The sequence below is a fragment of the Gossypium arboreum genome, chromosome 5 (assembly GCF_025698485.1).
Source record: "Gossypium arboreum isolate Shixiya-1 chromosome 5, ASM2569848v2, whole genome shotgun sequence".
NCBI classification, from domain to species: Eukaryota; Viridiplantae; Streptophyta; class Magnoliopsida; order Malvales; family Malvaceae; genus Gossypium; species Gossypium arboreum.
This window is the reverse complement of record NC_069074.1, coordinates 7214628-7231537: the sequence shown is the minus strand read 5'-3', so window position 1 is coordinate 7231537 and position 16910 is coordinate 7214628. Positions and strand designations below refer to the sequence as shown.

General features: G+C 31.6%; 1 protein-coding gene across 2 annotated transcripts; it reads right to left on the bottom strand.

Annotated features, from left to right (window-relative positions):
• Positions 1–982: 982 nt before the first annotated feature.
• On the bottom strand, positions 983–5829 carry LOC108453531 (U-box domain-containing protein 13-like). Of its 2 annotated transcripts, none has more exons than XM_017751677.2 (4): positions 5256–5829; positions 3693–3809; positions 2870–3322; positions 983–2456 (listed from the first exon to the last, which is right to left on the bottom strand). In XM_017751677.2, exons 1-4 carry the CDS (start codon positions 5523–5525, stop codon positions 1281–1283), a joined length of 2016 nt encoding a protein of 671 aa, XP_017607166.1. In that variant the 5' UTR covers positions 5526–5829; the 3' UTR covers positions 983–1280. The 2 variants fall into 2 exon arrangements, with proteins under 2 accessions (XP_017607166.1, XP_017607171.1); XM_017751682.2 differs by having other exon boundaries at positions 5252–5381.
• Between the last annotated feature and the right edge of the window lie 11081 nt (positions 5830–16910).

The following is a 16910-nucleotide window of genomic DNA, read 5'->3' as shown; positions in this document are numbered from 1 at the left end:
GCTTGAAGACATAAGTAAAGGATTAAATCGAATTTTTATAATTTTAGGGGAGGACCAAAGTACAATTTTACCTTTACTAATTTAAAATTTTTAAAAAATTTTAAAGGCCAAAAGAGCAAATTTACATTTTAGGGGGGTCGGGGCCCATGCCAGCCCCCCTCCCCCCTGACTTCTCCCTTGCCATCGTATACATTGTATCTTGATTATTTTTATTAATAAAAGTTTGATTAATACAATTATTTTAAGGGAGTTTCAAGTTCACCAAAAATAACTAAATTATCTATTCAACTATTTGCTATCCATTCATTTTATTTCTTCTTTTCATTAATCCATTTATCACCTTTTATTTCTTTTCTTTAATTCTTTAATTATTTCTTTCTATTAATTTATTATCTAATTTTATTAGAAATTTTAAATTTGAATCTAAAACTTTAATCTAAAATTACTTTACAAATAATAATTCAAATTCATTATCTTCGAATTAATTGTTAACACTCGTAAAATCTAATCCTTGCACATTCCATATGTTTTTTAAGAAACTACGTTATTTCAATTTCAGCTTGATGGACGGCACAAATACTGCCCATCCTCTAACCCCCCATGCGGTAAGTTTGTGTTTGGCAGGTAGCTTAATCCGAATAACCCTTTCATCAATCTTTAGAAATTTAGAGAGGAAATCATTTTCCTGCATTTAATATTCTCAAATTTATTCCGAAACTTCCGCCTTGAGTATCTGTTACCTATGGATTTCCTTGCACTTCTTCCATCCAAGATTGCTGTGAATTGTGCTGCCACTTCTCTTTAACACCACAATCCCTTTCGCTAAGGCTTCTAGATATCATAGGAAAATATATGAATATATATACAACTGCTTGGAAGTTCAAGGTTGACAAGTTTGCGCTTGAGCAACCACATCCCCTCTTTTGGTTACATATATATATATATAACACTAATGACTTTGGAAAACAAAGTACGATCTGAATTTGGAAAACATCTCTCGTATAAAAACTGAGGATGATTACCGTCGTAACATATGTTATAATGGTACAAATTCAAGTTCATGTCAAGTACAAATCAGCCCTTTTCTTTTCTTTCCTTTCACTTCCCTTTATCTTTAGGGAACTTTGAAGGTTCTATGAATAATGTATTCTTCCACACAAACAAATGAATAACTTACAGGTTTGATAGGTGATCTTTCATCTCTGAAGCAAAGCCGCCTCCTTCGATACTGAAAAACAAACAAGGTGATAAAAGGAACAAAAATTAAGGCAATTTGAACCTCATCTATTAACAGTGTATGCCACAGAGGGTGGGTGTGGTTGTTGAATCTCAGACTGAGACTGAGACTGGGACTGTTGAGCATGGGCCTCAGCTTGCGCCTGTGCAAGCTTTTGCTGCTCAACAAACCTGCTCATGCGCTCAAGCAATTGAGCAGCCTTCCGCTTCCCCCTATCTGTACCATTTTGAGCCAAGTCCAACAAAGGACCCATCACTCCTAGTTCCTGGGCCTCTGCTAAATGCTGTTGGTCTCCGGCACAGAGGTGCACCAAAACCGCAGCTGCATTCTCCCTATTCCTAGGAGATCCATTACCAATAACATCTACCAAAACTGGCACTGCCTCTGCTGCTCCTATGGCAGACTTACCTTCCGGGTGGCTAGAGAGTATTGCAAGTATGGCTAATGCCTCATCCACCATTCCTCCTCCAGGTTCTGTCAACAAACGCATTAATGTTGGGACAACTCCGGCTCTCACTGCTTTTCCCTTGTTCCCTTGGTAAATGCACAAATTAAAGAGTGCTGTTGCTGCATCTTTTTTCCCCCTTTGTGTGCCTTCACTTAGCAATGTCACTAGGGGAGGAATTGCTCCTGAGGCACCAATTGTCACCTTATTTTCATCCACTACTGAGAGGCTGAAGAGAGCAGCTGCTGCATTCTCTCTAGCTTCCATGCTTCCCTTCTTAAGCACCTGGACTATACTGGGAACTGCTCCAAAAGATATGATACTTCCTTTGTTCTCTTCACAAATGGAAAGGTTAAGGAGTGCCGTTACAGCATGTTCTTGGGTCCGTGAATCAGGTGTCGAAAGGAGGGTCACAAGGAGAGGTATGGCCCCAGCTTCAGCAATTGCCACACGATTATCTGCATTTCGTTTGGCAAGAAGACGGATTTCACCTGCAGCCATTCTTTGATCTTCAGGACTGCTGGATGCAAGCTTACAGAGGAGAATTTCAATCTTGGTACGTTCAGCGGGTGAGCAGGCAGATGTGACTTTATTGGGTCGAGAACTACCGGGTCTTTTAGGCGGCTCAATGCCATTTGCCTCACACCATTGAGCTATTAGACTACGCAATACATAATTGGGCGTAAGAGCAGGGCTACTGAGGGTCTGTTGTGTCTTTGGACATGTTCCGTGACCTTGCTCCAGCCATTTCTCAATGCAAGAACGTTCATAAGTCTACAGAAGAGAATAAGGAAACCTGTTAAAAATATAGCACAAAAGTAATGGAAAACAAGATTTCAGCATCTGCTTAAATGTGCAATCATCCAAAGTACGTATTTGAAGACACAAGTTTCTTAAAAACACCTTTTAGTTAGCATCTGACTTCTGTTGCAACTTCAAGTCTAGTTACTTAAAGCAATTTAAATAGAGAACAAATCTATGACTAGAACCATTTCATGAACTATCCCTTCGCCAATGCAAGATGCTAGGTGTATAGCCAAACAAATTTAGCAAGCAAATTTAAGCATTTACAGACAGACATTTAAGTAAAGGAGAGAGAAGTGGTTTTCATTTTTCAAGGCTGGAAATGATCTAGAAATAAGAAAAAAGATTGGTCTATCAGGGCAGGAAATCTGCAACAAATGTACCTGCCCTGTGGAAACAATGACAGGGTCCTTCATCAACTCCAGGGATATTGGACAGCGGAAATCATCTGGTATAACTGGAGTCTTGTGATTTCCATCAGTGGTTGCTTGCCCACTACTACTAGGAAGATTCTTTTCCCTTGCAGAAGCATCCAAATTAGGATTTTCTGTCTGTACAAAATCCTTGATTATCTTTAGTAAGTTTGACATCTTTTCAAATGTTTCCCCAGGATCTCCACAACTGGCAGAAACCATCTCATGTAGAGCTAGTGATTCTTGCGTAAGTTCAGCTATCCCAACCAATTGTAACTTCTCGGCTAATCTCCTTAGAACATCTGGATCTGCTGCAGCATCATTGCTTTTATTGTAGAGTGATAATAGATCCTCGTACAGTTCAACATCCGGAACATCAACCCTTCCTTTAGCTCTCCTGAACTGAGCTAGAACAAGCTCCACCTAAACATAGAAATATTCTACATGTAAAACCTTTTTTTTTTAACAAAATGACATATGAAGTAACTTAAAGTTTCTTTAGAGCTTCAAACTCTAGTTGAATAGTTTTAAGATAAAATGATATGTAGGTTTCGTTCCCCTCCTAGAGTATCTCCATGCTTATAGTTGCTATCCATTTGGTTCCTCAAACCAATTGCCACTCCTTTAAAACTCAACCGATCATGATTGTTGTGATATCTTGAGGTCACTTTCTTCCATGTCAAAGATGACTACGGTTCAAGTAATCATCTTTTGTCATACAGAAAAGGACCTATGACATGGCAAGAGCTACAGTGGAATTCTTCAAAAGACGTGTCTACTGATAAATCTATACCTGTTCCTTAACTTCATCTGATATGTCAAGATTCTCATACGAAATTCCACTCAAAGCTTGCTCCACCCGAGCTGTCACTTCATGAAATTTATGCATAATCTGATCCCTCTCTAGAACCTGTAAGCAGAATAAAAAGAGTTTATTGGTCAATAGCCAAATGCAGTGGCAAAGGGTTCACCAACATATAATCAGTTTGGGGTAAAAATTGTCATTTAAAGTTGAACTTGAGTTTCAAACAGTTGATTTTAGAGTAGATAGATGTAGCAAAAATTAACAATATACAATAATATTTATTCAAACAAAGAACATAGAAACACCTTCTCTGGAGGCTATGAACTCATGGCTTCCATCTCAAATTATACAGTGACCAAATATAAGAATAATACAATCATTGGCCATTTTCAAGGATTGATTTTCTGAGACCGTAATTTTCTTAGTAGGCAAGAGCAACACTGTCAATCTCAACCAGAACCTAAAAAACAGTGTTGTAATACAATTCCAGCTTGAAATCCAAAGCGAAAACAGCAACTATGCCCACCCAATTAAGTATCATCGCTTCTGCCAAAATGTTCAAAAAGTTATCACCAAGGCAAGAAACTTAGGATCCATATATTGGGTATGCTACTAGTACCAAGTACCACCTCCCGGCTCCTTTCCCTTTCCATCTCTCCTCTTTTTCCTCCATTCACTCTCAATTTCACAACCTCAAAGAACCTCCGGAAACAGAGCAGGCAGTAATATGTCTGCAGAAACAAATCTCCATAATCAGAATGAAAGACTCAAAACGTCCAGCGGTAAAACTTCCTCCTTAAATTTCACAGGCTCTCGAGCATATCATGTTGGCAATTACAGTAGGGATGATGATACCACTTAGTTTCATAACCTTATAAGCAAAGTAACAGAGGCTGAGATAAGGATGTAAAAGACAACTAATGGAAACAAAAGAGGATCAAAATAGTTATATAGTTATATTAAATGAATGATTCAGAGTTGACAACAAGTTCATACACAAAGGGACAATCCTATAAATTTAATCAACAACGTTATGCAATTTTTATGAAGTAAAACCTATTGCAGGACTACATATTATACTTTAGCCTTGTATTTATCGATGACTGTGACGCTTGAAAATCTTTGAGATGAGAATTTCTTATATAATTATCTGAATGTGTAAAGGGAAATTAAAGATAATAATAATCAGAGATGAATGCAAAGGGAACTTAAAATAATAATCAGATGAAGTTGTGACTAGAACATCTACTGAATTGGCTTGAGTGGTTTTTTTTTTAACAATATCGTTTCCTAGTACTATTAAAAAAAAAAAAACAAGGCATATCAATTTCCTTTATGAATTAATAAGAAAATGTAGCAGTAATTATCATATTAGAATTTCAATATTCCATTATCTTCCGCTGGGCTAAGCTAAAATTAAGCGTAATATATTATCAATTGATTTTAGATAATGTTATGGTAAGAAATGTTCACACTTGAGAAGCTAGTTTTCCTCGACATTTTCAGCAACCAAATAGATCCAAAAGAAATCGAATAACAATACTCACACACCAGGTAAATCTTGCTGCCTTCACTGCCAAACCTGAGCAACTCCTTAGCCGAAACCAAAGCTTCTTTCAGCGAGACCAGAGCTTTAACAGTTTCTTCGGGGATTTGCTCTTTGCTTTCTCTAATCTCCTCGAACATTGGCGTCAACAGCTTCAATCTCCTAGCGAGATTGCAAAACTCCTTCTTCACGGCGCATCTGTAATCGCCGATTGGAGCTATCTGGTTCACCGCATCGATCAAGCTCCGCACCAGCTCTCCTTTCTCTTCTTCCATTCTGAAATCTGGATCTTGCTTAAACACAGCGTTTTCAAACTTAAAGGCTCTGATTTGGATGGAGATTCAGCTAAGTTTCCGAAAGCTAAAATGAGAAGGAACTCGCCTCCGTTGAAGAGAACACTTTGACGGGCGAGAAAGATAATTTATATGCAGCCTACTTGGACCTTTTTCTTCCCCCAGCTCGGCTTAGTGAGCTGAACCGGACCGGATTGAAAGAGGAAGAAAATCGAAGAGCGGAGCCCGAGAGGGCTCAGAATTAGAAATAGATGTTAGATGGACTCATGTCATGTGGTCTTTTACCTACGACTCGTTGCAAAGTTCAGCTTGGCTCGGCTCGGCTAGGATTGGGACTGGACGTTGACTTTGTGTTAAACTAGCGCCGGTCGTCTTGCGGTCAGTGAAGACCGAAAAGGAGTTTAAACAGTTAATTCTTTACAATTTCATGTTTAATTTTGCCGAAAAATCTCAAATTTTCATAACAATTTTGGTTTAATATATAATTTTTTATAAAAATTTTAATTTTATATAAAATTTTAATTTAATTTAATTTTCATAAATTATTAATACAATTATTTTTTTACAAAAATTAATACAATTATTCAGATGCAAAATATTTCAGTAATTTGTTAATTTTGTTTGTTATTACTTGATTTCTTTTGAAACAATTTAATCCTTTTAAAATCATGCATATTTTTAAAGGCGTAATTGAAAAAAATTAAGGTTAACGTTTATGATTGTTAATTTAATAAATAAAACCAATAGTTAGAGGGTTTTAGAATTCTTAAAAAAAATTTATTATTTAAAGATATAATGATAAATTTAATTTTAATTATTTCATCTTTTATTTATTTAGTATTTGTTCTTTTTTAGCTAAATTTTATTATTATTGTTTAAAAGAATAAAATTATTTTTATGAAAATGTTGATTATAACATCAATTATTTAACAATATTAGTTTAGTAACTTGTGTGGCAATCCGCATGTCTTTTGTACTAACATAATAATATTTATCATATATGACACATCAACAAATAATTTAAAATTTATAAAATATTCAAATATAAATCATTTATAAAAATTCAAAAAATTATATAAATAATGTCATGCGAAATGTTATATTTAAAATTTTAATATTTTAATCAAAATTTTATTTTTAAAAATGACAATTTAACATTTTTAAAAATATTAATGATCAAATTCGACTTATTTTAAAATATTTAATATCAAATTAAACTATAAAAATAAAATTAAATTGATAAAAGACATAAACATTAAAAATTAAATTTATCATTTATTAATTAAATTGAAATCAAACAACCTATTATGCAACATACTAGGGAAAATTTTGGTTAACGAAGGCCGTGCGAGAAGGATTCAGAGCTGAAATTTGTGTGTATATTCTCCACTAATGTGCTGTAAAAATTTTAGACTGCACATAAACTTTGTAATGTAATATAAAAAAGTAATTTTGTCTATTCTACATATAAAATGTTAATTAATTTTCTATTATTTATTTATTTACTAAATATATTAGATTTTTTTTAAACTGCATAAGTTATAATTTAGGAGAGAAAGCTTATATCAATAAAATTGGAATAAATCTTAACCACTAAACTTGTATGCCGTGGACACCCCTAATGGTGCCGACCGAAACTTGAATAGAAGCTTTTTTTAGGGACAAAGAACTTAAAAGGCCAATTTTTTAACATTTGGAAAAATAAAAATGAAGAAGACATTTAAGCGGTTGGCTAAGATCCTGTTTAGTATTATTTTTCTAAACTGGCTTTTTAATTAAACGTATTAATATCAGTAAAAAAGAATGATACGGTATTGAGTACTTTAGATTGACAGTACACCGAAGGATAATGCGTATAAATAGACTGTCTTGTAAGGGTCAATGGGAATTTGATTATGATGGTGATTGGCCTACTTTGTCAAGTTGGCTTGTCCTCTCTTTCACATTCTCTTAATTAATAAACCACGTGTCTGGTTAAGTAATAATTATAAACCACTTGTGCCCTCAGTATTAATACTCGGATAAGACCAAACCCATTTGTTATTTCAAAATTCATGACATACACGATAGGTTAGGTCAGGATATGCATACATACATAACCCCAAATCCATTATGTGCACTTTCTTTTTTTCAGATTTCTACTAATTAAATTTAAATATAATTATTTATAATTAGATATGAGTGACATATTTAAATAATCACGGTAAATAGCAAGTCACACTAAAATTAGTATAAATCGATTTTCTCAATTATACTTTTCAATTGTTAGGAGGAGGTTAAGATTTGAGATAATTACACAAGTGATTAGAGGTAATTATCCTATAATTTTTAAATACTTACGTGATTTAAATTTTTAAAAATATTATATAAATTTATAAATATTATTTTATATAATAATATAATATTTTAATTTTAAGAGATATATTTTATTCTTAAAAATTATGGTTATATTTCGTTATTTGATAAAAATATTTTGTTATTGAACATAAGTTCAAACATTTCATCCAATTTTTATCTAATAACAAATTAGATTTATAGAAAATGTAATATGAATTTTATATTTGTAATCTCTAATCCGTATTCGTCGTCAGAACAGAGTTATGGAGCATTACCGAACAAACGAAACATTAAACCAATCAAACCATACATTAATACAAACATAATCAAATTCCATTCAAATACATCCATAATGTCCCTTAATCGAGCCCTCGATGCCCTAAAAATACTATAGAAACAATCCGGGACCAAATCAAAAAAATTTAAAAATTTTGGACTGCAGGGTCACATAGCCATGTACCCATCAAAATAATCTCACGCCCACGTGCCAGACCGTGTGCTAGGCCGTGTAACAGCCTAACTTGCGTACCTTAGACCTATAGAGGACACATAGCTGAGGCGCACGCCCGTGTCTCAAGACGTGTGGCCTCAAAATAAACCTTAAAACATAAGTTTACCATTTCAATTTACTTGAACCTTAAAAAACTCAAATACTAACTAAAATATCAAATCAAAATGACATTAATCAGGTCAAAAATGCATCATAACCAACCTAATATGTGCCTAACCAATGTACCATCATTGGTACCACAATTATATACAACTTTACCTCAAAATACACATTAATTCAATTCATCAACTCATTCAAGCAATACCAAAACAATATACCTAATAAAGTTACCACAATCACAACAATTCAAATATATACAAGCCACACATACTAGCATAACAACTATACTTCATTCTCTTACCATTTGCAAATTGGTTATTTGCACAAAATATCATTCATCACATTTACATAAGTCAAACATTAACCAAAATAGCACAAGAGCCCTATACATGCCATATAATCTGAATTAAACGTTTCAAAAACTACCAAGATAAGCTGGATAGTGCGACTTAAGTGCTAATCCGATCATCCGAACCTTTCAAAAATCTACAATGACACTAAACAACACAAGTAAGCTTAATGAAACTTAGTAAGTTCGACGAGTTAAATAAAATCTTATCGAACTAACTATAATAAATCAAATAATAAATATCATCCAAGTATACTCCCTGTCATTCACAACTTCAATCGATAAATACATTCGTATTCAAATTAATACAAAAATAAATAACATGTCTTTCAAATTCATTAAATAAATCACCTTACCGGTATTTTTCCATTCGAAGAACGACTTACTGGTAAGAGTACATTGTCAACAAAAGCTCATAAGAACTTGTCCTCCTGAATACACCAACAAAAGCTCGAAAGCTGAACAGAAGCTCATAAGAGCTGAACAAAAGCTCGTAAGAGCTGATCTACCCAATCACGCCAAACAGAAAGTAAAATATGAGAGTTCGCAACAAATGCTAAACCCCAACTTACCTAGGTAAACTGCCAATATCTCCTTCCAATACCATCTCCACTCCAAACCCCCGTCATACACCAAATCACGAATATACTCAAATCCCATGTTCAATTCAAACCGAATGTCAAATTCAATATTATAATTCAAACAATATAATATATGCATAACATCAATCATCAATTTATAAAAATTTTAAATTTTAACCGTACGAACTTACCTGAACTGAATTGTAGTAATTGCAGAAGTTCAGGGACTATTCTGCTATTTTTCCATTTCCACGAGTATTTATGGGATCTTGATCTAAAATATAAAATTACTTATTTATTAGCATATATTTCATTTCCAATCTATTTTACAATTAATACCCTTTTATTTTTCAAATTTATGCAATTACCCCAACTTTTACAATTTTTGTAATTTACTCCCTTAATTAGATAATCTATCAAATTAACTAAAATTTTCAAATCAATAATCTATCCAAATATTCTAAACCCTCATACAGTCCCTAATAAACCTAAAATTCACTATCAAACCCTAATATTTTGACATTTTTACAATTTAATCCTAAAATCAATATTTAACAAAAATCACTTTACAAAATCATCACACAACACAATCAAAGCTCTAAATCCATGCTATTCATAAAAAATATCTAATACTTATCAATGGAAACTTCTGAAATTTTTAACAGAATAAAAAACGAAGGTACGAGCTAGCTGGACCTAATTGCAACGATTTCAAAAACATAAAAATTATAAGAAACGGGATCAAAATGACTTACATGCAAAGAAATAAGCCAACCAAAGCTTTCTCCTCACCCTAGTTATGACATTCGGCTATTTGAAGAAGATAAGGATAAAGTTTTGTTTTTCATTCTTTAATTTAACTTTAATTTAATTAAACTTCCATTTATTTATAAAATTGCCATCCAATTCGCACTGTTTTATTATTTCCTATTTAATTGCCATCCCATTATTAAAGGCATAATTGTCACTTAATTATTATAATTAACATATTTTGTACTTTTTACAATTTAGTCATTTTCTTTTAATTAACTAACTAAGCGTTAATATTTCAAAATCAAATTTTAATACGACTATAATGACTCTATAAATATTCTAAAAATAATATTTATGAGTCGATACGACAGAAATTTGTGGTCTCGAAACCACTATTCCATCACCACTGAAAATCGGGTTGTTACAATATTGTTCTTATACCCACAAGTATTTGAGCACCCTAGTATAATTGTTATAAATTCTATATAGTAATTGAGATATTATAACAAAAACATATATAAAGGTGGTTTATTAACTGACTATAACACCCTCTAACTCTAAACCGTCGCCGGAACAGGGTTACGGGCATTATCAGACAATCGAACAATTTACGATTAATATTCAAATAATTATCAAACATATTATATTAATAAAATTATTTTAAAGTCCCTTAATTGGACACTCAAAGCCCAAAATACGTATTAGAGAGGAATCGGGAGTTGTTCGGGTGCTCCGTGGATTTTTTTTTTAAACTCAATATAACCCCTTTATAAATATCTAACCTTCCCTGCAATTTCAAACAGGGACCAATCCAAAACCAATATTTCAACCAATGCAATTTCATGTTTAATCGTATTAAAATCATACCTATAACATTAATTTTGTAATTTACTCTATGAACATTTATGTCACCATTAAAAATTAAATTAGAATTTCATTCATCCATTCTAAATTTAGCACCAATTATACCATGTATATCATATAAATTTTCATACCATTTCATTAGTTTAAACACCAAAATATCAAATTCATTCTTTACAACAAAAAGCATATAGCATTTTAAAGTGATCAAATTAACATTTATGTACATGCCACTTTTACTAAAAGAAGAATACATCACCGAGTTTTGCGCTGGAGTCGGGATCGCCTAGATGCTGAACTGAGACTCTGAATACCTATTAACCTGCGCAGTAAAACAACCGTACGCTGAGTATTTTATACTCAGTGATATTACCATAATTCAAATTATAAGCATAATAACCATATCATTAAATCATATAACTTTATTTATTTATATATATATTTTTTACTAAACTAATTCAAACATAAATTTGTCATTCTCAATATATTCATACAATTTAATTTAGCTAATCAACAATTGAAATCATATACATTCATGTTGAGCCATTATCCATCTCATGAACCATTGGCTCATGCTTTCCATTCTCATACTCACATTCAAATCACATTTTTTTTTATTCGCGTTCCATTTTCACATTTCTTTTAATGGCTCAACCAATTCATTTTATTCAATTTAACCTTTCCTTTAATTACCCCTATTAACAGACTCGGACTTTGACGGATACACGAATCTAACCAAACACTCCAATATAGCACCCAGTGCCTCATTGGATAGTTCGAAGTAAATAATTGATGGCCTGTGTCTCATTGGCCAAGCCGAAATAAGTTGGTACCCAGTACCTCATCTAATCTATTCGAAGTAATATAGTGACACCCAGTGTCTCATCGACTCGAGGTCGAAGTATCCTTGAACTCTTCCAATCCTATGACCATGCCAACTATATCCAACTCAGCCCGACTAGTTAATAAGGTATTCGATTCACTTTCTCAATTCAATATTATTTTCAATTCATTTACGAATCAATTCAATTTCACTTTTCATCAATATTCAATTCTATATCAATACTTATCCATCATCAAATCAATTTCCTTTTCAATTTCATAATAATGCTTACCTCATAATTTACTTACCGTACATATAATTAAAAATTTAACATTTAATAAAAATAACTTGAATTATAGTAATACAAACCCGGATTTCGCGATTACTCCTCGATAACTTTCTCCTTTCCTTTTTGTGTCAATGCCTCGGGTTATTTGTTAGTTACGAAAATAATAATAATTTACACTATTAATTACAGCACTAATTAATAATAATAACTAAATTTCTATCTAATTTATACCCTAATTCCAATTTAATCCTAATTATCTCATTTACTTTTCTAACTCAATTCATACTTTATTTCTATTCAATTTCCTTCCATATTCTACATAACTATATAATGTTCATAATAAAACCCTAATTTAAAACTTCTTTCAATTTAATCCCTACAACACAGAACTTATAGCCTAGTTTACAATTTAATCCTTTAATCAATTCTAACTTAAAATTCATTCAATCAGATCCCTAATTCATTATTTTGTTCAACATGAACTATGTTCAAAAACCTGAAAACTTCCAAAACTTCAACTTAATTTCAATAAAACATTGTTCTAAAACTTCTAAAACATCAAAATTAAGTAAAAAGAACTAAATTGAATTACAAATTTAAGCTCCAATTTCCCCTTTTCTTTTCTTTCCCTTTTATAATAATAATAATAATAATAATAATAATTTTATAATAAATATCTATTTAATAACTAATATTGATGTTACATTTGTACACACATATATTTTACACTTGTCTATTATCATCACCAGTCAATTGTCCTTATTTTATTTATTTTATATAATTTAATATTTTAATATAATAAAATCTATTTACTTAAATAAAAATTAATTAAATAAATATATTACAATTGTACAAATATAATTATTACACATGTATATTTTTATTACCATACATTTGTTTTTATTTTAATTTACTTCATAATATAATAATATAAAATCTTAGATTTTTCAATTCATTTCCGCCTCAATTAGGACAAATGGCATAATTGTCATTTTGGTCATTTATATTTTCTTTTAATATATAATTCGACTTTTTCTCTTTATTCAATTTAGTCATTTTTCCTAATTATTCTTAATTAAGCTAAATTCACTTAGTTAAAGCCTAATTAAACACACAACTAGACTCGCAAATATTTCTAATCAATATTTATGAACTCGGTTTACTAAAACGGAGACCTATAACTCACTTTTTCGGTGCCCGTAATTTTTTAGGTCATTACACTGACACCTTAAAATAAGTTAGAAGCAAATTAGGTTTATATAAATTATTACAATTGAATAAATACGAAATTAGTTTACTTGAAAAATGTTATTTGGTAGAAAACCCTAAATAAGTTAAAAAAAAAAACATATGATAATTCAAAATTTTGATTATGTAGTACACAAAGTTCTCTTGTATCATGTAATAGGATACAATACCATGTGAAAGAATGGAGCTACACACAATCACTAAAAACAGTTTGCAAACTCTTTAATCCCAAGACATTCGAATATCCAAAATGTGATTAAAATGACATTTGTTATTAAAAAAATTTATCATATTAACAATATCATCTCAATATAGTATAAAAAATCAATATCAGATAACATGTTACATATTTCATAACTTCATTAATAGATGGAACTAGGATGATCCAAGCTTTGAAGAGTACATATAAGAAGTTCATGGTAATCTATATACATTCATATTTCGAATGAGACGATGAAAAAAAATTGGCCAAGCATAAGGGCGGAACTAGGGGGTTGACAGGGGCCTCGGTCCTCTTAAAATGAAAAAAATTCCTTTTAGCCCATTTACAACTTATAAAAATTTAAATTAGTATATGGTAAAAGTGCATTTTACCCTCAAATGAAAAAATTGATTTAGTCATTTAAAGATTATAAAAATATAGGCTATTAAAATTATGAAATTGTATTTTTGCTATTGTAAAAATATACAACTTAATTCGACTCCAAAAAATATTTTATGACTTTGCTCTTAGGCAAGGTCTAATAGATTAATGAGTAAATGTTAAATGTCAACGAGGAATAACTCACTAAATGTAGAATGGTAGAGCAATAAGATAAAATTACATATGATATTTTTTTTTATTATTGTTAGTTGCAAATGCATTATGACTATTTTCATAGATTAACATATGATTATTTAATTTTAATTTTATTATTTATTTAGAATTTTTTTACAAGTATTATTAATATTTTTATAGTAAATATCATGTTTTAAAACTTTAAAAGGTAAGTTACCTAGTTGATGATCTAAATTTTTTTTAATATTTTCATTTTCGTCGTTTAAATAAAAATACCTACAATTTAGTCAGGTAGTCAGGAGAGAAAAAATTCATTTTAGTCGCGCAAACCGTTAAATCTCTAAGGCACGCCTCATCATATTTTTGACCCACCACTACTGTTCATCATCTTCTTCCCCTCCACCCCACCCCTACTTCCACCGTTCTTGTTCTTCTTTCTTTGTTCCCTGCTTCCAACCACCACCCCATCTCATTTTTAAATGGGACAAGATTTCAACTCTAAAGTTTACAAGTTGTTCCAATAAACAAAGAGAAAAAACCCGGTTTCTAAGGATTGCAGTAAGATAGGGAAATCAAACCAAAAACCCAGTAGTAAAATCTCAAAAACAAGACAGTGATTCAGCAAGAATACTAAAAGAACATTCTTACTTCACTTCAAATACTAAAAAATAACTCAATTGCTGTTTATCCATTAATATGAAGAAAACCAACAATTGATCCGAAATCAAACTATATATTAAAAATAAATAAAAACCTCGAAAAATTCAGACCACAACCCCCCAAAAGAAAGGATTTCTTTTTCCCCTGTTTCCCACTGCGTGTATGGAAAAAAAGTATGACATTACGGCTAAACTTCAAAAGAAAGGATCAAGGCCAACAATGGCAACACAGGGAAGCAAAATAAACTTATAAACTAAAACACCCCCATCAAGAGATAAAACAACACTCTTACTTGAAACCTGGAGTATGCATATATGAATATGTATTCTTTTATATACATAATAGTCAAATTATGAAATTGTCTATCTATTTTAGACAAAAGACAAAAGATCAAATATAAAAAAATAGTTAGCTTTCTGTTGAATGTAGGTTTCCATAAGTGAATAGTAACGATTGCTTCAAAACAAAACGAGAGGCATAGATTTTTGCCTGTCTACTCTTTCTTACAGTTTCTTCAACAGTCGGCCGGAGACTCTCATCTACGATTTTGGTAATGAGTTTCTCGATAAAAACGCGGCGTTCCAATAACATCGACCACATTCCTCTTCCTGTCAACTTTGACATCCTCTTCTTCTTTGGTAGCATCTTTTAAAAGCTTGTGATCGAACAGTGAGGTTCTTAGGCGCTTAAAAAATTATATTGTAATTTTCAATCTGTTAATCAAACACATTTGTAATTCTTTATAATTTCTAGAGATACTAATTACATTTTACGTCCTCTTAATTCAAAATATATGAAAACTAACAAACAAATTACAGTACTCACAACCAAATCATTATTATTTATCATTTTTAATAAGTAAGAATTCAAAGGTAATATTCAAAAAAGAAGCAAAGATTGGCTTTAGATGAGAGGTAAAGTCTGGGTTTACGTGTCTCGATTCTAGTGTATATGCACTTGGCTCAGCTCAGTCCGGCTCTTACAAGTAACAACCGAGCCGCTCTATAGGGATAAGGCGATAAGCTACGGAGAAAGTTCATGTCCCTTTCGTCAGTGGGTCCCATTGCACAGGGAAAGAAAACCGCGGCACATGGTCTACGCGGACGTAATGATTCTCTTATCCCACGTGGACTATCTAATTTCGGAGCTGGACGACAAAATATCAAATTTTCTTTCCGTTAATTTTTTTTACATGATTATTTATTGTAATTTAATTATCATTTATAAATATAAACTTACAATTCATAAGCAAATATTACACATATAAATTTCGATAATTAATATAATGAAAATGTAAACCGAATCTCAGTTCAGTATTAAATTTAGTTAGCGATCGCATGTAGAATCTTGCGTTAAATTCAATTATCCACCGTCCATTGGAGCGTGGGTTATGGGGGCCACAAGACAGTGACGAAGGTGCACGTGATCCGCCGGAAGGACAGCTCAGATTTCTAATACACGTGAACTATATATATGATTTTCATCTAGAAGTTCAGTTAAGGCTTTAAGCTGGAAGGGATATATTCAAAGTTTTAATTTTTTTTTAAATCCGTTTCAAATGGAGAATCAAATTTACCGGCTTTTTATTTTATTGTAGGCGTTGTTTCTTTTTGGTGGTTGAATTTTTGTCATATGATTCGAAAGCCCATTGAACCCGACAATTTTGAAATTCCGTCCAATTGTTCGCTGGAAATTTCCATATTTCTTACTTGACATCAACAATACTAATATATGGAAAAACTTTGGTGTTTATTTGTATTTTATTGGTAGCAAGTCGTTGTAATTATCATACTAAGTCGATGCAGGGAAATTCCTGTGTTTTCTATTATTGAAGTGGCATTAATTGTATCAAGTTGTGCATGTAGTATCAATTTCTCAAGTCATTAGTATTTCATTTTATTTCATAAATTTTAAAAATAATTTGATAGGTGGTATATATAGTGTTGGAATTAACTTAATTAAGCAGCGAATAAATAAAAATTAACGAAAGCAATTGAGAAATTGAACAGATAAATTTAAGTGAAAAAATCTCTCCAAAAAGAATAAAAATCACATGTAAATATAATTTTACTATAATG

Coding starts and splice junctions, on each gene's coding strand:
- LOC108453531 (XM_017751677.2), bottom strand. CDS start 5,525: ATGGAAGAAGAGAAAGGAGAGCTGGTGCGGAGCTTGATCGATGCGGTG. Junction 3,810..5,255: donor AAGGCAGCAAGATTTACCTG/GTGTGTGAGTAT, acceptor TTCTGCTTACAG/GTTCTAGAGAGGGATCAGAT. Junction 2,457..2,869: donor TCATTGTTTCCACAGGGCAG/GTACATTTGTTG, acceptor TCTCTTCTGTAG/ACTTATGAACGTTCTTGCAT.